At 44.0% G+C, this 20,760-nt stretch overlaps 1 protein-coding gene across 2 annotated transcripts in view; it reads right to left on the reverse strand.

Moving 5' to 3' along the window:
* Positions 1 to 8,941: 8,941 nt before the first annotated feature.
* The window catches only part of tmem35b (transmembrane protein 35B), a 50,914-nt gene continuing 39,095 nt past the window's right edge, over positions 8,942 to 20,760 (reverse strand). Inside the window, exons 3-4 of one of the 2 annotated variants that reach the window (XM_033045374.1) lie at positions 15,026 to 15,196; positions 9,207 to 9,261 (exon numbers count right to left, since the gene is read on the reverse strand). In XM_033045374.1, coding sequence (XP_032901265.1) covers positions 15,069 to 15,196 — 128 coding nt within the window. In that variant the 3' untranslated portion in view covers positions 9,207 to 9,261; positions 15,026 to 15,068. Of the gene's footprint in view, positions 9,262 to 15,025; positions 15,197 to 20,760 lie in introns of both variants that reach the window. The other variant, XM_033045373.1, reaches the window with a different exon arrangement.

The raw sequence follows: 20,760 nt of genomic DNA on the forward strand, positions 1-20,760 counted from the left end.
GGACCCGGATCAGGTTCAACAATGACAAGCCCTGGTTTGCAGCAGAACTCAGACAGCTCTGCCAGTCTAAAGATCAGGCCGACAGGAGCGGGGATGCAGACCTCTACAGGCAGGCCAAGTACAAGCTGAGAAGAGGAATCAGAGCTGCCAAGGAAAGGTACTCTGAGAAGTTGAGGAGCAATTCTCAGCTAATGACTCTTCTCCAGTGTGGAAGGGCTTGCAAGAAATCACGAGCTACAAGAGGAAGAGGAGAGAGATCTCCTTGGACAATCGTCAGCTGACCAACGATCTGAACGATCTGCTGCAGGTTCGATAAACAGAAACAGATTAACCCCGGTACCCCCTCCCTCCCTCCCCCACCATCTCCTTCCCAATCACCATTTCACACAGGCCTACAGCCTGACTCGTCTGCAAAGACTGGGCCCTTGTCCACTACCCACCCCCTCCTAACTGCCCAACATCAGTCTGGCTACTTCTCCTTCACTAACAATAGCAATTGAGGAGGTGGAAAAGCTATTCAGGAGATAGAAAAGCCGGAACTCTCCAAGACAGGACAATGTTACCCCCTCTACCCCCACAAGCGCTGTGCCGAACAACTGGCACCAGTCTACACAGACATTTTCAATCGGTCCCTGCAAACCTGCACTGTTCCTGCCTGCTTCAAAGACTCCACTATTGTTCCCGTACCCAAAAAGTCAAGGATTACTGGTCTTAATGACTACCAGCCTGTCGTACTGACCTCTGTAATTATAAAGACCCTTGAAAGACGTGCTGGCCCACCTGAAAAATATCACAAACCCCCTGCTGGACCCCCTGCAGTTTTGCATACCGGGCAAATAGATCAGTGGATGATGAAGTCAACCTAGGCCTGCACTTCATTCTCCAGCACCAAGACCACCAGGGGACCTATGCAAGGATTTTGTTTGTGGATTTTAGCTCTGCATTCAACACCATTGTGCCAGAGCTACTACACTCCAAACACTCCCAGTTGACTGTGCCTGAACCCCTCTGTCAGTGGATCATCAACTTCCTGACTAAACTGGAAGTAGCGTGTGAGGCTGGGAAAGCACATCTCAGACCCGCAGACCCTCAGCATAGGAACACCGCATGGCTGCGTGCTTTCCCCTCTCCTTTACTCTCTCTAAACCAACGACTGCACCACCATAGACTACTCTGCCATTCTTCTCATGTTTGCAGACGACACAACTCTGATTGGACTGATATAGGATGGGGAGGAATCTTTTTACAGACAGGAAGTGACACAGCTGGTGTCCTGGTGCTATCGCAACAAACTGGTTCTCAATTCTCTTAAGACAGTGCAATTGATTGTAGACTTTAGGAGAGCTTACCCTCCCCCCCCCCCCCCCCCTCATGCACCATCAACAACACCAGTCACATCTGTGGAGTCATTTAAGTTCCTTGGAACCATCATCGTAAGGGACCTTAAATGGGAGGTCACCATCGACTTCACTGTCAAAAAGGCCCAACAGAGGATGTACTTCCTGCGACAGCTGAGAAAACACCGTCTACCACAGGCAATGATGGTCCAGTTTTATACGGCCATCATAGAGTCTGTCCTCACCTTCTCCATCATGGTCTGGTTTGGCTCAGCCACCAAGCATGACATCCGGGGGCTGCAGTGCATCGTTCGATCAGCCGAGAAGATAGTTGGCTGCAACCTTCCCCCCATCGACAAACTGCACAATGCAACAGCCAGGAAGCGAGTGGGTAAGATCATCTCTGACCCCTTTCACCCTGGCCACAAATTCTTTGAAGCACTTCCCTCTGGAAGGTGACTCCGGACTGTCAAAGCCGCCACTGCCAGACATAAAAACATTTTTTTTCCACGAGCAGTAGCTCTACTCAACAACCAAAAGTCTGTAGCCTCCTTGTGCTCTGGTATTTTATTTCATTTTTTACATGTTTAAATTATAATGTTTTATTTTTAATTGTCTACTGTATATTGTGTTGTTACATGTGAGCAAAGCACCAAGGCAAATTCCTTGAATGTATACATGTATAAATTCCTTGAATTGAATAAATGTATAAAATGTATTCAATTCAATTCAATTCAATTCATTGATGGATACATAGAAACATAGAAACATAGAAATTAGGTGCAGGAGTAGGCCATTCGGCCCTTCGAGCCTGCACCGCCATTCAATATGATCATGGCTGATCATCCAACTCAGTATCCCGTACCTGCCTTCTCTCCATACCCTCTGATCCCCTTAGCCACAAGGGCCACATCTAACTCCCTCTTAAATATAGCCAATGAACTGGCCTCGACTACCCTCTGTGGCAGGGAGTTCCAGAGATTCACCACTCTCTGTGTGAAAAAAGTTCTTCTCATCTCGGTTTTAAAGGATTTCCCCCTTATCCTTAAGCTGTGACCCCTTGTCCTGGACTTCCCCAACATCGGGAGCAATCTTCCTGCATCTAGCCTGTCCAACCCCTTAAGAATTTTGTAAGTTTCTATAAGATCCCCTCTCAATCTCCTAAATTCTAGAGAGTATAAACCAAGTCTATCCAGTCTTTCTTCATAAGACAGTCCTGACATCCCAGGAATCAGTCTGGTGAACCTTCTCTGCACTCCCTCTATGGCAATAATGTCCTTCCTCAGATTTGGAGACCAAAACTGTACGCAATACTCCAGGTGTGGTCTCACCAAGACCCTGTACAACTGCAGTAGAACCTCCCTGCTCCTATACTCAAATCCTTTTGCTATGAAAGCTAACATACCATTCGCTTTCTTCACTGCCTGCTGCACCTGCATGCCCACTTTCAATGACTGGTGTACCATGACACCCAGGTCTCGCTGCATCTCCCCTTTTCCTAGTCGGCCACCATTTAGATAATAGTCTGCTTTCCCGTTTTTGCCACCAAAATGGATAACCTCACATTTATCCACATTATACTGCATCTGCCAAACATTTGCCCACTCACCCAGCCTATCCAAGTCACCTTGCAGTCTCCTAGCATCCTCCTCACAGCTAACACTGCCCCCCAGCTTAGTGTCATCCGCAAACTTGGAGATATTGCCTTCAATTCCCTCATCCAGATCATTAATATATATTGTAAATAGCTGGGGTCCCAGCACTGAGCCTTGCGGTACCCCACTAGTCACTGCCTGCCATTGTGAAAAGGACCCGTTTACTCCTACTCTTTGCTTCCTGTTTGCCAGCCAGTTCTCTATCCACATCAATACTGAACCCCCAATGCCGTGTGCTTTAAGTTTGTAAACTAATCTCTTATGTGGGACCTTGTCGAAAGCCTTCTGGAAGTCCAGATACACCACATCCACTGGTTCTCCCCTATCCACGCTACTAGTTACATCCTCGAAAAATTCTATAAGATTCGTCAGACATGATTTACCTTTTGTAAATCCATGCTGACTTTGTCCAATGATTTCACCACTTTCCAAATGTGCTGCTATCCCATCTTTAATAACTGACTCTAGCAGTTTCCCCACTACCGATGTTAGACTAATTGGTCTGTAATTCCCCGTTTTCTCTCTCCCTCCCTTCTTAAAAAGTGGGGTTACGTTTGCTACCCGCCAATCCTCAGGAACTACTCCAGAATCTAAAGAGTTTTGAAAGATTATTACTAATGCATCCACTATTTCTGGAGCTACTTCCTTAAGTACTCTGGGATGCAGCCTATCTGGCCCTGGGGATTTATCGGCCTTTAATCCATTTAATTTACCCAACACCACTTCCCGGCTAACCTGGATTTCACTCAATTCCTCCAACTCCTTTGACCCGCGGTCCCCTGCTATTTCCGGCAGATTATTTATGTCTTCCTTAGTGAAGACGGAACCAAAGTAGTTATTCAATTGGTCCGCCATATCCTTGTTCCCCATGATCAACTCACCCGTTTCTGACTGCAAGGGACCTACATTTGTTTTAACTAATCTCTTTCTTTTCACATATCTATAAAAACTTTTGCAGTCAGTTTTTATGTTCCCTGCCAGTTTTCTTTCATAATCTATTTTTCCTTTCCTAATTAAGCCCTTTGTCCTCCTCTGCTGGTCTCTGAATTTCTCCCAGTCCTCCGGTATGCTGCTTTTTCTGGCTAATTTGTACGCATCATCCTTCGCTTTGATACTATCCCTGATTTCCCTTGTTATCCACGGATGCACTACCTTCCCTGATTTATTCTTTTGCCAAACTGGGATGAACAATTTTTGTAGTTCATCCATGCAGTCTTTAAATGTCTTCCATTGCAAATCCACCGTCAACTCTTTAAGAATTAATTGCCAGTCAATCTTGGCCAATTCACGTCTCATACCCTCAAAGTTACCTTTCTTTAAGTTCAGAACCATTGTTTCTGAATTAACAATGTCACTCTCCATCCTAATGAAGAACTCAACCATATTATGGTCACTCTTGCCCAAGGGGGCACGTACAACAAGACTGCTAACTAACCCTTCCTCATTACTCAATACCCAGTCTAAAATAGCCTGCTCTCTCGTTGGTTCCTCTACATGTTGATTTAGATAACTATCCCGCATACATTCCAAAAAATCCTCTTCCTCAGCACCCCTGCCAATTTGATTCACCCAATCTATATGTAGATTGAAGTCACCCATTATAACGGTTTTGCCTTTGTCGCACGCATTTCTAATTTCCTGTTTGATACCATCTCCAACTTCACTACTACTGTTAGGTGGCCTGTACACAACACCCACCAGCGTTTTCTGCCCCTTAGTGTTTCGCAGCTCTACCCATACCGATTCCACATCCTGCAAACTAATGTCCTTCCTTTCCATTGCGTTAATCTCCTCTCTAATCAGCAACGCTACCCCACCTCCTTTTCCTTTCTCTCTATCCCTCCTGAATATTGAATATCCCTGGATGTTCAGCTCCCAGCCTTGGTCACCCTGGAGCCATGTCTCCGTGATCCCAACTATATCATAGTCATTAATAGCTATCTGCACATTCAACTCATCCACCTTATTACGAATGCTCCTTGCATTGAGACACAAAGCCTTCAGGCTTGTTTTTACAACACTCTTACCCCTTATACAATTTTGTTGAAAAGTGGCCCTTTTTGATTTTTGCCCTGGATTTTCCGGCCTGCCACTTTTACTTTTCACCTTGCTACCTATTGCTTCTACCCTCATTTTACACCCCTCTGTCTCTACGCTCACACATTTAAGAAACCCTTTCCCTTTAACTCCATCCTCCACTAGCCCATTCGACACCCCACCCCCCTTATTCAGTTTAAAACCACCTGTGTAGCAGTGGCAAACCTGCCTGCCAGAATGCTGGTCCCACACCTGTTAAGATGCAATCCGTCCCTTTTGTACAGTTCCCCCTTACCCCAAAACAGATCCCAGTGATCTAAGAATCTAAATCCCTGCCCCGTGCACCAGTTCCTCAGCCACACGTTCAGGTCCCGTATCTCCCTGTTCCTGCTCTCGCCAGCACGAGGAACTGGAAGCAAACCGGAGATAACAACCCTGGAGGTCCTGCTTTTCAGCATTTTTCCGAGCTCTCTAAAGTCTCGCTGCAGAATATTCATCCCCTTCTTTCCGACATCGTTTGTGCCGACATGCACTACCACTTCTGGATGTTCACCTTCGCCCTTGAGGATGTTCTGCACTCTGTCCGTGACATCCTGGATCCTGGCACCAGGAAGGCAGCACACCATCCTCGCATCCCGTCTGTTGCCGCAGAAACCCCTGTCCGTACCTCTCACAATGGAGTCTCCTACTACAATGGCGTTGCCTGCCTTAGGCCTTTTTGGTTTTGGCTCAACAGCCCTATTCGCATCACAAGCCAGTCCGCCACCCAGTGTAGACACCTCTTCTGTCCCGACAGCTTCTAAGTGGGTGAACCTGTTCACAAGAGGTACAACACCCGGGGAAGTTGGCATTCCATGCTTCCCTCCCGTTCTCACTGTCTCCCACCTTCTCTCTTCCAGTACCTTAGGTGTAACAATCGTACTGTAGGACTTGTCGAGGAACGACTCCGTTTCTCGGACGAACCGGAGGTCATCCACTTGCTTCTCCAGTTCCCCAACACGGCCCTTCAGGAGCTCTACCTGGATGCACTTTTCGCATTTGTAGCAGCCAGAGGCACCAGCGGTGTCCTTGACCTCCCACATACTGCAAGCATCACACTGAATCAGCTTGCCTGACATCTCCTTCTTTCGTCTCTCCCTCTGCAGTGTTTTGCGTAGTCTCCTCTCCTCAGCCTCCTCTCCGAAGACTCTCGAGCCAAAGACTCACACTTTTCTCACAGGGCACTTCACTCACTGCCGCTCCCTAAGAGCAGTCTTACTTAAATTGACTGATAAATTGCCTGATTTACCAATTTGCAAACCAAATTCCTCAGTTTTCAATTGTTATCCCAGCACTGACTCACTTCTCTCCTCCCACTTGGGCTAGAGCCAATCAGTCGTATCTCTTGCTAATCTCCTCCTGCTGCTGTTGTTGCTCCCAAAGCTACAGCAGTTCTGAGTCAAGTCTGCCTGTCCTTGACCTGTACTTAAACTGTTTTCACTTCTCTCCTCCCACTTGGGCTAGAGCCAATCAGTCGTATCTCTTGCTAATCTCCTCCTGCTGCTGTTGTTGCTCCCAAAGCTACAGCAGTTCTGAGTCTATATACGTGTTATGGACATCTGGCTCAAGACACCAAGCGATAAGACACCAACTTCCCTTCACCTTAAGCATAGAGCATGCAGTCACCAAGCATTCAAAGCTTAGCTGCATGGTTTCAGGTCTGTATAGTCCTGGAATCATTGCTAAACAATAGTAATCATTAAAATAAAATTTTGCAAATGTGTGCCACATTAAAAGAATCTACATCAAATGAAAAAAAAACCACCAGCATATTCCTCAAATATTAGTTGATTTAAGACTAAAATGCCAGGATTTTTAAAATAAATAACATAATTAGATTGAAATTTACAAAGCAGGCACAGGCCATTCAGCCCCACAAGTCCAGGCTGATATTTATGCTACACACAACCCTCCATCTACTTTCCGTACATTAAAACCTTCAACCAACTTGTCTATTTTTTTCTCCTCATTAACATTAACATTAACATTAACATTAACAGCCTTCCCCATAAACGCTTCAATGTTAAAAACCTCAGCTTCCTGTGATAACAAGTTCCATATTCTCACTTCTCGCTGTGTAAAGAATATTCTCTTGAATTCCCTAATCTATTTTTTAGTGACCATTTTATATTAATGTTCCCGAGGTCTAGTCTCCCTCTGAATGGGAAAGTCAATTAAAAGTGGCAAAGAGAACTATTCAGACAGAATCAGTTTAATTTTGTTTGAAAGTAATTCCTTTCTGAGGTTTACAATGTGCGACTTTTTATTAAAACAATCCTTTTATTCGATTCTCAATTGCAATATTAATTGGGTAAGCACAGCATGTAACATGCGTAGGATTTAACACAATGAGACTATACAATAGAGCCTGATGATGCATAATTAAATTCAGACATCAGTATGCAGCATGCCGCTGGTACAAAAGAAGTAGCAGCTTCCCCTTTAATGACAATCAACTCAGCAGTGATGTATCTTAATAACAATGAACCATCACAATTACTTGTTCAATTCTGTAGGAATTAACACCATTTAGCTTCCTCTTCCTGCTCGGTTTGCTCTGTTTGTATTGAAGTATTCCAATGCCCCTGTGCACCTGCCTAGTGTCTCTGATCAGATTGAACTGGGTCAGATTTCAAGAGGTGTAGAACGCAGAACAAACTACACATCTTAGATAGACACAAAAAGCTGGAGTAACTCAGCGGGACAAGCAGCATCTCTGGAGAGAAGGAATGGGTGGCGTGTCACTTTGGAACCCTTCTTCAGACCTGAAACGTCACCCATTCCTTCTCTCCAGAATTGCTGCCTGTCCCTCTGAGTTACTCCAGCTTTTTGTGTCTATCTACGGCTTAAGCCAGCATCTGTGGTTCCTTCCGAGAAAATTCACATCTTCCTCCATTTACATTTTATATGCGAGTTGCTATACTATTCCCCTGCAGATTGCCTGCATTATCAACTATATGATACATGCAAAAGTAGCTGAGCAAAAAAAATCAAATATCATGACATTTAGAAGCGCTTATGGCTGATTTCCAAATTCTTATAATAATCAACTCACATTAGATAATTTATAGAATAATATAGATAAAATATTTCATAAAAACTAGCATGTCTACTGAGATATTTGAATATTTGGCACTAGTCATGGAAGCTATATACATTTTTTTTACCGTAGAGGGAGTTAAGCAAAGATTCACCAGACTTGTTATGGGGGGGGCAAGTTTATTATAGGAAGGCAGATTGAGCAAATTCAAGTCTGTATTCTCGATTTGTACCAATGAGAAGACATCTCATTAATATTTACAAATTTATTTTGAAACTCACCCGTCTGGAGCAGTAAGCATGTTTCCCTTGTCTGAGGGGTCCAGGATCAGAGATCACACATTCAGAATAAGTGCTAGCTTATTTAGGACTGAAGCGAGGGCAAATTTCTTCATGGAGAGCAAATAAATCTCTAATGTGGAGGTCTGTGGAAGCTCAATCATTGAGTCTATTTCAAACAGAGACTGACAGTGCAAACAGGGCAAATGGAATTAACTGAGACGGGCATCTCGGTTGGCATTGCGGAGCTGGGCCGAAGGACCTGTTTCTGTGCTGTATAACTCCATGACTCTACAATGCATTTCTGAAAAGTAAGGGAATCAACATAAAATGGGTGTAGTGCAGGAAAATGTTTGAGCAGATCAGCCATGATCTTGATCAATGACAGAGCAGTTTGAAGGGGCAAATAGCCTACTCCTGTCTTACTTCTTATATTCCAACATTAATCTGGTGAATTAATCCCATTCATTTAGATATACAATAACTGAAAGTTTTTCCCATTGCTGAAACCCATTTATGCCCTAATATTCACATAGCAGCAGTCTGATTACTTTCTTATGAATGTAATATGTACTTAATAATCAGCATTCCGTCATTCCCACCGGCTTGTTCATGGAAGTTTTATCAAAGCATGGCATTAATTCCTTTCAGTTGGCATGTTTTACATCATTTCCAATTTTAACAAATATTTCAATTACTACGTAGAACCCAAAATGATGCACAACACCCTCGGACTGAGGGTCATTATTCTTCCTTCTGTTTCTTTCTCTCTTTTCTCCAGACCTGCAGAAGCAGGAGTAATATGGCAAGACAGATGGTAGCTGGTAGACACATGTAAAGGGGTTTCTTCAGCATCAGCAGAGAATAGATGGCACCTGGAAAATTTAAAAAAAATTAAATACATCTCCAGCCGCCTTTACAGCCTTCAGAGCGTCCCCCAGAATCTACCACCTTAAAACACAAATTCTATTTAATATATCATGTCATGGGATAACCTTTCATCAAAGGAGGCTCCAGCTAAAATAATTTGCATAATTTTATGTGCAGTTATCTTTCCTTTGTCTTCAGATGCTGGCTCATACTGGGAATTGTCCAACATACATAGCCTGCATCATCCCTCACTCATTCACCACCTGGGTCGGAGGACCTGCAGATGCTGGTTTATGCCACAAAATGGTGGAGTAACTCAGGGGGTCAGGCAGCATCTCTGGAGAAAAGGAATAGATTATGTTTCGGGTCTGAAGAAGGGTTCCGACCCAAAACGTCACCTATTCCTTTTCTCCAGAGATGCTGCCTGACCCGTTGAGTTACTCTAGCATTTTGTGTCCATCAACAGTCAGTAAAAGCTGCGAGACCAAACGCCTGATGGATTACACACCAGATCCTAAATGCTCATGCTCACTGCATTCCCATTCAACTGATATTAGCTGCATGGCAACCATGGACAGAGATTGGGGGTAGTAACCTCCAGTGATAATATCCTCTTCAGACCAAAGGTCAAAAACCACCCTGGAGAAAATGAGCAACCAAAGGCAAAACTACTTCCTCTTGTGCCAATCAGTTTGAACAAGGGCCCAATCCGATATCGTCACCTATCCATATTTTTCAGGGAATCTGCCTGACCCGCTGAGTTACTCCAGCACTCGGCATCTGCAGTTCCCGGTTTCCGCCTCTTGGGCCATGCCTTCAACATTGCTCTCAACACAGCAACTCAACAGGGTAACAGACAGTCCCAATACCCCGTTAAAAAGGTTTCATTGAACCTGAGGAGCTTTCTGCTATGAAGATAAGACACAAAGTTCCAGAGTAACTCAGCGGGTCAGGCAGCATCTCTGGAGAAAATGAATGGCCGATGTTTCGGGTAGGAATCCTTCTTCGGACTGAAAGCAGAGGGGAGGGAACTAGAGATAGGAAAAGGCCAGAACGAATCAGGGCCCGCAACTGATGACCAAGGAAGGGTAGATCCCAAAATGGCCCAAAACTCTCCGACATGACTTTCTGCTGTGTTTTTAGGATCTAACCTTTATACTTTAAAAACAAAAATGTAAAAGATTGGATCCCTTGAAATACTCTGCTCTTTGGCTGGAGACATGAGATGTGCACTATAGGGCATAATTCAGAAGATGTCCAGTTTAAATCATTAACTGGTGTGCTCATACTGCATTGTTTTGGCCAATGGTACAAGAATGAGTCAATTCATCTCTGAAATCAGACAGCTAGGTCAGATGCAGAGAGCGTAAATTCAATGAGGCTGAGATTTATTTCCTGCATCTCTGGACCAGCCCAACGCCAGCTGACAACCCAGAGTCAAGGTCACTTAACCTCTGCTGGCAAATGCAATGTAGGGTTCCTGCTGCTGTCAGGATACGTACCAAAGGAAGAAAGGACAACGACTCAGTTAGTCAGCTGCAACAGATCAGAGTTGTTCCTCTGAAGAGAATTGTTTTGAAGAAGTCTGAGGGAGGGTCCGGTCACAAAACATCGCCTTTCATATTGTCCGGAGATGCTGCCCGACCCACTGAGTTACTCCCAGAACTTTGTGTATTTCTAAATGGCTTCTAATGTGGAGCTGCTTGGGATGAAGGCATTCAAGATGGTGGCAGCGGCAGACACAGAGATCCCGACTACGGGTGCTGTCTGTATGGAGTTTGTACGTTCTCCCCGTGATCTGCGTGGGTTTTCTCCGAGATCTTCGGTTTCCTCCCACACTCCAAAGACGTACAGGTTTGTAGGTTAATTGGCTTGGTATAAAGGTAAAAAATGTCCCTAGTGGGTATAGGATACTTCCAGTATAGTCCCTGGTGGACTCTCCGGGAGTGATGACCAAAAGGCAAGACAAGACAATGGTGCCGGTAAGCGGATTGGTGTTTTACCTCCCGCTGTGAGTACTGCAAGGTGGGCTGTGGGTGGCTCCCCAGGGTCACGAAGAATGAAGAGTGACCTGGTAAGGCGAGGGTCAACGGGGGTCGATGTGACCGGATTGCGGCGTCGGGGGAATGGGCCACTGGAAGCCCTGGGGAGCACAACTGGATCAGGCGCTGCTCCACAAGGCCGAGCACGTGGATTGGACGCGGCCTGCAGTGGCATGGAGCAGCGGAGGACACCAACAAATGCACTTGACCAGGCCAACCCTGCAACACAGCCGGGACACCGGGCCTTTATGGCCAAGTTAAGAACTCTACATTTATAACAACTTAGGACTTGAATCATGGAAAATGGTGGCAAAACACGCCGACTCTCATATACTGTCTCAGTGTACTATTCCTGCACACTTGAACTTGACAAAAATTGTGTTTATGTAAGGTAATATTCTTACTGAACTGTATGCAGTGGAGTTGGCCGCGGGCCCAGTGGATGACATCGTCGGGAGCTCGCAGATCCCAGGTTGGTGACCTGTTTTCCGGAGCTCCCGCAACAACAGCTTCGTCCGCTGGACTGGAGGGTGGCAGCTTCGTCTGCCCCAGGCCGCGGAGTTTGAACCGGCACATTCGCGGAGCTCGGATTCAGCCGCGGGACTTACTTACAAACACCCGGCGGGGTCACAACATCGGAAGCCTGGATCGCCTCAACGCAGAGGGAGAACAAGGACGGAAGAGACAAGGACTTTAAGACTTTTGCCTTCCATCAGTGAGGAGGACCTGGTGGACTCACTGTGGTGGATGTTAAATCTGTGTTTATTGTGTGTTTTGTTATTTTATTCTATGTTATGACTGCAAGGCACAACATTTCATTCAGACTGAAAAGTCTGAATGACAATAAAGGATACTTTACTTTACTTTTTTGTTTATAAAGGCCAACATGCCATTCACTTTCTTCACTGCCTGCTGTACCTGCATACTTACTTTCATAGACTGATGAACAAGGACCCCCAAGGGGTTGTACTTCCCCTTTTCCCAACTTGACGCCATTTAGATCGTAATCTGCCTTCCTGCTTTTGCTACCAAAGTGGATTACCTCACATTTATCTGCATTAAACTACATCTGCCATGCATCTGCCCACTCCCCCAACCTGTCCAAGTCACCCTGCATTCTCATAGCATCCTCCTCACAGTTCATACTGCCACCCAGCTATGTGTCATCTGCTCACCAAATTTTAGTAATATCACAAACAATGAGCTTCAGAAAATTCAGTGGTCAATAATACAACTTAGCAGAGCAAGTACAGTTTAAAAGGCGATTAACTCCACAAACGTACGTACAACATATTTTAAAGTCATATTTTTATTGGTTGTTAAAGTTTTAAAATGACAAAGCAAGCACAGCATGCAGCAAGTAATTATAATCAGGAACGGAACAGAGGTACAGAGTGCGATGATGAATGGCTACACTTAAAAATTTGTGCAAGGCTCAGTAAAATGCACAAACATTGATTTAGAAGTGTTGCTTTCTTTTTAAATGGGAATACGGTAAACCTTGGTTACTGCAGACCTCTGAATAACGGATTTCAGTTCTACCAGACTGTCTCTTAAAGAACGCAGGCTGCTAGTTACACTAACATTATGAGGCTATTAAAATGTATACGGCACTGAAATTGACAAGCAATTGAGAACACTCTATTAATGTTACAAACAGCCTTTGGTATTTTTACCAATAACAAAAATACATTTTTTGCTGTTAAAGAGAACGTTGTATTTGAAAACAACTCCTTGTTTCACGGAATGACCGCAAGGTGGTTGGAGCGGATCCCTTACTCGGTTATAGCGGACAATCGGCAATTACCATGTCCGTCATTACGAGGGTTATTTAAACTTCAAGCAAGTTTTCAGTCTGATAGCAGAAAATAGCAAGTCATGCAAACTTGGATAAAAGTGTTACGAACCACAGTAAAACAATGAAAATTCACGATTAATGAACTTTAAACACACTTTAAAGTTTTAACACTGTCATCATTGCAGCAAAACTTTTGGGATCAACACCAACATAAATCCCACCAAGGCACAGTGAGAAGCGTTCATTTACGCACAATTTCCGTCCTCTTTTTCAACTCCCAGTACAAGTGAACACATTTCAAAAAGTACAGAACATACAACTACAATATATACTTTCCTCCATTAACAGTTTAAACATAACAAAATCTACCATCTCTCTCTTGTCAGATGGGCCATAAAATCAATTCTTCAATCACTGCAATGGTATTTCAACACAAAATATTACACTTAAACAGCACCGTTCAAACCTCAGACTAACCCAAAGCATTTTGCAGCCCATGAAGCTGATTTGAAGTTCAGACATTGCAACAATATTGGTAATTGGCACAATCAGTTTGCATGCAGGAATCTCCCATAAACTGATGGTGACCAGAAGTCTATTTTACTGACAATGGCTGAAGGATAAATAATGGCCAGGGTCCAAAGTTTACCAGAACGGATTTCAGCTACAGGGAAAGGTTGGATAGACTTGGATTGTTTTCTCTGGAACGTCGGGGATTGAGGAGAGACTTGATAGAAGTATATAAAATGATGAGAAGCATAGACGGGCAGAACCTTTTCCCCAAGGTTTAAATGTCCAATACTAGAGGGCGTAGCTAGAAGGTGAGAGAGGGAAAGTTTAATGGAGATATGCGGGGCATGTTTTGTTTTACACAGAGTGGTGAAGGAGTGGAACGTATTGTCAGGCATGGTGGTGGAGGCAGATACGATAGTGGCGTTTAAGAGGCTTTTAAATAGGCACATGGAAGTGCAGGGAATGAAGGGATATGGATCATGTACAGGCAGATGTGATCAGTTTAACATAACATCATGCTCTGCACAAACATTGTGGGCTGAATGGCCTGTTCCTGTGCTGTACTGTTCCATGTTCTATGACACAATTAATCTTCCAACCTCACCAATAGTCTGATGCATTCTTCTGTGAGGTAGAGAAGCATCACAGTTTATTATCTGAATTGAAAGATGGCATGGTTGGAAGTGCAGCATACCCTCAATTCTGTATGTGAGTATATCAGACTAGGTCTTGCACTCCAGTTGACGATACATGACTGATCAGGAATGGGAGCACAGTTTCACAGTCAAACAACTGAGTCCTAGCTGACAAAATTAACTGGGCCACAATCCAAGCCAATTACAAAAGCTTTTGGCTGTTCCAGGTTTTATTTTTCAAATTAAAGATCAGTGCATTTAGATACAGTAATTCACATTAAATGATTTTCCAAGTGCTTCATTAAAAATAAACGTTATACCTACTGGAAGCGGGATAAGTCTTCGGCCTAAATTACCTCTAACTGATGTTTTCAGTCTTGCTCGTCAAACTGTAGCCGTAAGGCATCGACAGTTGAATGTGACTCTTAGCTAACTGGTTATCCCGAGTTGACCTGTGTTCGAGTTGACCTGCTGAGTTCACATCAAACTACTGTATCAGAAGGTAGAAACAAAAGTGCTGGAGTAACTCAGCGGGTCAGGCAGCATCTCTGGAGAATAAGGATGGGTGACGTTTTGGGTCGGAACCCTTCTTCCAACCCGAAACGTCACCCGTCCCTTTCCTCCGGAGACGCTGCCTGACCCGCTGATTTGCTCCAGCACTTTGTGTCTATCTTCGGTATAAACCAGCATCTGCAGTTCCTTCCTACACAAACCACTGTATTGAGTCCCTTCAGTGGGCATGTAGGACATAGTATCTGTCTACTTTTGTTTTTGAAATCACCATTCAATGTTCCAAACATTCCCCAGCTCTCGGAGAGTGGTGGCTAATTTTCCTTTTTCTCTTTATCTCTTCCCCAGACATAAAGCAGCAGTATCAGTACAGCAAGGAAGCAAGCAGACGGCACGCACATGTGCAGGGGCACCTTTATCGCCAGGATGCAATACAGCTCACCTGCAGAGTCACAAACAAAAACAATCAGATATACTACCATTTACCGTGCGACAAAATTCACCGTAGGCACAAAAAGCTGGAGTAACTCAACAGGACAGGCAGCATCTTTGGAGACAAGGAATGGGTGACGTGTCGGGTCGAGACCCTTCTTCAGACCAGAAATGTCACCCATTGCCTCTCTCCAGAGATGCTGCCTGCCCCGCAGAGTTACTCCAACTTTTTGTGTCTATCTTCGGTTTAAATCAGCATCTGCATGCACAAAATTCACAGCTTCCCCCTTGATCACAATCCCAGACTTTAAGGACAAACTATTCCTAAAGCTTACTGTAAGAAAAGCCCAAGGAACATTTCCAACATCCAACTTGTTATTCGTCATTTTTATTTTGCAGTTTTCATTTCTTTCTTATGTGGGTACTGATTTATACTGGGGGGGGTAATAAGCCTTTCAGCTTTCCACATAATTTTTCATGCCAAAGACAGGTTCTAATAAACTTGACATGATGAACAAAATTGAACTCTATTTAATGTATGGTGAAAGTCACACAGTCCTGACTACAATAAGCTGACCACGGTAAAGGCTTCTGCAATAATGCAATATATACCACTCAGCTTCAGAGATGATGTCAGATCATTGAAACATTAAAAATGGGTGAGTAATCGGTCCTGTGAGCCTGCTTCACATTCACTTATCACTGACATCAATCTCAATGTTGTTCTCTGCCCATTCCCTTTGATGTTATTTTTGTCAAAACATATCCATGATCATTCAGCATTCTTGGGATAGACACAAAATGCTGGAGTAACTCGGGCAGCATCTCTGGAGAGAAGGAATGGGTGACGTTTTGGGTCGAGACCCTTCTTCAGTCTTACTCCAGCATTTTGTGTCTACCTTCAGTTTAAACCAGCATCTGCAGTTCCATCCTACACCATTCTTGAGAACTTGGTGGTGCTGGTCAGGCAGGTTTCCTGGAAAATTGGATATTACTCCCATTAAAACACAAGCATACTTTTAATTCACTTTATTTAAGATGTTACACAGTAAATAGCAAATAGTCGAGTGTACCAGGGAAGTATATTGGAAATATGGGAATTGGGGCACCCGCAAATTTTGAGGGAATAGGGCATGGGGCCCCTATTGTGTTTAGTTTAATTTAAGTTCTCGGAGCAGAATTAAGTCATTTAGCCTATCAAGTCTACTCCGCCATTCAATCATAGCTGATCTACACAATCCGATTCTCCTGCCTTCGGCCAATAACCCCTGGCACCAACTTACTAATCTGTTTAGTGTATTGTCATGTGTACCGGGGTACAGTGAAAAGCTTTTGTTGCATGCTAACCAGTTGGCGGAAAGACAACACACAATTACATTCGAGCCATTTACAGTGTACAGATAAAGGGAATAGTGTGAATAACGTTTAGTGTAAGATAAAGTCCAATAAAGTCAGATCAAAAATAATCTGAGGGTCTCCAATGAGATAGATAGTAGCTCAGGACTGCTCTCTAGTTGTTGGAAGGAAGGTTCCAAGGAAGGGACGTTGGTTTGTGTGATGGTCTTGGCTGCATCCGCAGTTCTTTGCAATTTCTTGCAGTCTTGGCTGGAGCTGTTGCCAAGCCAAGCTGTGATGCATCCCAATAAAATGCTTTCTACGATGCATCTGTAAAAATTGGTGAGAGTTGTTGGGGATTGTAGAAATTGTATTGCAGATTATAGGTGGAAGCTCAAAGCTCAGTTTTAGCAGAGACTGAACGTGTGTGTGTGTGTGTGTGTGTGTGTGCGTGTGTGTGTGTGTGTGTGTGTGTGTGAGCGTGTGTGTGAGCGTGTGTGTGTGTGTGTGAGCGTGTGTGTGTGAGCGTGTGTGTGTGAGTGTGTGTGTGTGTGTGTCATCCTCAACTCCAGTTGCAAGATATCTTGATTATTTGAAAGGGAATGGTTTAATTTGAATTAAAATTAGCCTCTGTGGACATTGTGAGCAGCTCATTTAAGGTTGAGCAATGTATCCAAATAGGGACTAAACATTGAATATATTAAAATTATTTATTTAAGTGTGGTTTAAACAGAAACAGCTGCTATTTAACGATGATTTTCACATTCTTAAACATTTTAAAACCACAGCAAATTGCAGAAAGTAGATAAAAATCAGAATCTATCAACAGACAGTCTTGTCCACAGAGGCAGCGGTATGCGAGTCATTTTGACATGTTCCTCCGGCGTAATGATGAAAAATATAATCAATGCTCTGAAGCAGATGCTGTCCCACTATTCCATCTATTAAATAGGAATGGTTTGGATTTCCCTCAAAGAATCACGTAACATTGTGCACACAAACCATTTTACAACTTCACTTTATTTCCCTGTAAATACACAAATGCTGGTGAATATGTGTATTCACAGGTCTCTGCCACTGCAAGCGCTGTAAGGCAGCAACTCTACCGTTACGCCACTGTGCCATTATTCCCTTTATTATGTGTGCACACTGCGCAAGGTTTGGTTTTATGGTCTTTCCGCTGACTGGTTCGCAAGTGTTAGGCGCTTCCCCCCCCTGGTGAATGCTATGTACTTACCTTTCTCTGTTTCTCTACCGAGTACAGGCCTCGTGGCTGTGAGTCTGGAATCAAGGGGTTAAAGGCTCCTGTACCCGATTGGCCAAGCTGCGTCAGGTGACGGGTGACTCATCTGAAGCCTAAATACCAGAGCTTCCCAGGATTCTCTCTCTTCTTCGTCGACCCTGACTTGTGAGCAGCCTGCTGGTGTGAGCTGAGGAAGGCCTGGCCACATGGCATAGAACTTTGTGTACTTTCACCATTACTTGTTAACAAATATTGAATTGGGACGGATAAGGGCTGACCTTAGTGTTTTTGGGTATTTTGTTTCAGGGTTATATCTCTTTAGGCAGGTTTTAGAGTCTCTGGTTCGACGGTCCATTACGTGGCTGGCTGGAGCACTATTTAATTGTTTGTTAGTCCATCCATATCCCTGACTGGGTTGTTTGAATCAGGTTTGGGTTTTGTGTTCCATTGAAAAATTAAAACTAATTTTGAACTTGAACCTGGTTTTTGAATTATGTTACGCGGCTCTGAAGTACCTGCGTTCGGGAGTCGTAACAGCAAGCAACAAAAGCTTTCCACTGTACCTCGGTACACGTGACAATAAACTTAAGTAAATTAAATCTTGTGAAGGAAACCAAGGTGCGGAATAAAAATAATCAATATGAAATGAAAGTTGAAACGGTAAGATGGTGATCATAACAAAGGCGGTAACTGTCGGCAAATAATGGACAGCTTTGCTGGACAAAGTGGAGTCAACAAACAGTGGGACCTTGGAGACCTGGCAGCACAGTGGCGCAGCTGTAGAGCTGCTGCCTCACAACACCAGATTCCCCAGTTCGATCCTGACTGCAGGCGCTGTCTGTGTGGAGTTTGTACGGTGTCCCTGTGACCGTGTGGGTTTACTCCGGGTGCTCCAGTCTCCTCCCACATTCTAAAGATGTGCAGGTTTTGTAGATTAACTGGCTTATATGAATTGCCTTTAGTGTGTTCGATGTGAAAGTCCGATAACATAGAACTAGTGTATGGATGATTGGTCGGGCTGGACTCGGTGGGCCGAAGGGCCTGATTCCACAATGCATCTCTGAAACTAAATTTGATTTTGAAACTTTAAATGTTAAAATAACATTTGTTCAACTGAAGGATTAATTGCTGATCCTGAAAACCGTTTTTAAGAAGTTGTAAGAAGCATCTTAAAATGCAATCTCAACTTCTTAAATCACACAAGAATCAACCTATTCCACTTTTAGTTTTAGTTTAGAGATACAGCGCAGAAACAGGCCCTTCAGCCCACTGAGTCCACAGCGACCAGCGATCCCTGCACGTTAACACTGCCCTACACACACTAAGGACAATTTACATTTATACCAAGCCAATTAACCTACAAACCTGTACATCTTTGTGGGAGAAAACTGAAAATCTCGGAAAAATCCCACTCGGTCACGGATAGAACGTACAAACTCTCTCCAGACAGCACCAGTAGATGGAATCGAACCTAGGTCTCTGGCGCTGTGACTGCTGTAGGGCAGTAACTTTACCGCTGCACCACCACTACTGTTGATCCATTCCATTTGATGTTTAAAGATAACTAGACCAAGTGCAGACCCGTTGGGTCTGGTCCCCGAACGTGCTTCAGACCCCGAGTACGGGGATGGGGGGAGGGGGGAAGGAGGAGGGGTGTTGTTACCAAACTGAACTCACTGTGGAATGAAGTCAGTGAATGCGGCGGTTAGAGAGTGTGAGGCCTCGCATCCTCGGCACTTCTGAGACGCCGGCTCTGTCGCGCTGGCTGTTCCCCCGCTGCTGGAAAAGCAGCGGTTGAAGATGCGATGTTTGGCTTGAGTCAGCGTGACAGAGCCGGGCCGGGCACCAGCGGTAGGAGCAGATTTTGGAGCAGAGGCGGGCGTCAGCAGCCGTTATGGTCGCTGGCCAACAGGAGGCGACAAAATGAGTGAGGGGGGGGGAGAGGATTTTATTAAAAATGGGTACATAAAAAAGTAAAAAAAATTTGAGGAGTGCAAAATTGAATGGAAAAGTGAATGAGCTAGCGAAATGGAAAAAATGACGGAATTTCATGACGGAGTGCTGGCGGACCAAGGAATCAAAGGCCAAATCTGACATACACCCAGACACACACACAGAGTTTTAATAATATGTAGATATAGATAGATAGAAGATAGATAGATTGTAAGAGTTTCATATTTTCAACCAAATCCTTGTATGTATGCAATGTATACAAAGTAAAGAAACTTGTTGCGAATAGTTAACTATAACCTGCTCATAAAGTAACTGTTCATAAATAAATACTTTTATGCAACTACAGTTAATCAGGCAACAATATATTGAAAATTACCCATCTATGTGATAATGGCCCATCAAAACTATACAACCAATTAACAAGCTATTGGTCTTCAACCAACACCATCAAAGAGATCAAAGCAGTCAGCCATCGCACTAATATTGCGAGCTGACTGAGCAAAAATTGGCCCCTTACTGCCCACTAAACAGCAGCCACACTTTAAACGTGATTTATTGCCTGTGAATCTCAATGGTCCATACTGGTGTTGTGGAAGGTTGTTGTGGTGTACTGCCATTTTATTTTCTGTAATGGACAACAGATTTCTATTATATTACGGAAAACAGATTACGTTATTGGTCACAATTCTAGGTAAAAATAACACTGAGGCCAACAAGCTCTGTGGTATTAAGGAGTAAATCCGTATGCTTGCAGGTAGGCACAGAAATCAGTCACTGTTGTCCGAGTTGCAATGCTCCTCCGGAATCCAGCCAAGAAATGTAATACTAAAATGCATGGAAGACGTCAGTGGCAGTACTTGCAATGAACATAGCCACTAAATACATCCAAAAAAGATTTGGGCTTGCCTGATCAAATTTTAAACAATATGAGGTTTTTTTTTAGTTACAGCACAAACCTGAACGTCTTTGGAGTGTGGGAGGAAACCGAAGATCTCTGAAAAAACCCACAGTCACGGGGAGAACGTACAAACTCCGTACAGACA

This window comes from Amblyraja radiata, chromosome 27 (genome assembly GCF_010909765.2).
Source record: "Amblyraja radiata isolate CabotCenter1 chromosome 27, sAmbRad1.1.pri, whole genome shotgun sequence".
In the NCBI taxonomy this organism is placed as follows: domain Eukaryota; kingdom Metazoa; phylum Chordata; class Chondrichthyes; order Rajiformes; family Rajidae; genus Amblyraja; species Amblyraja radiata.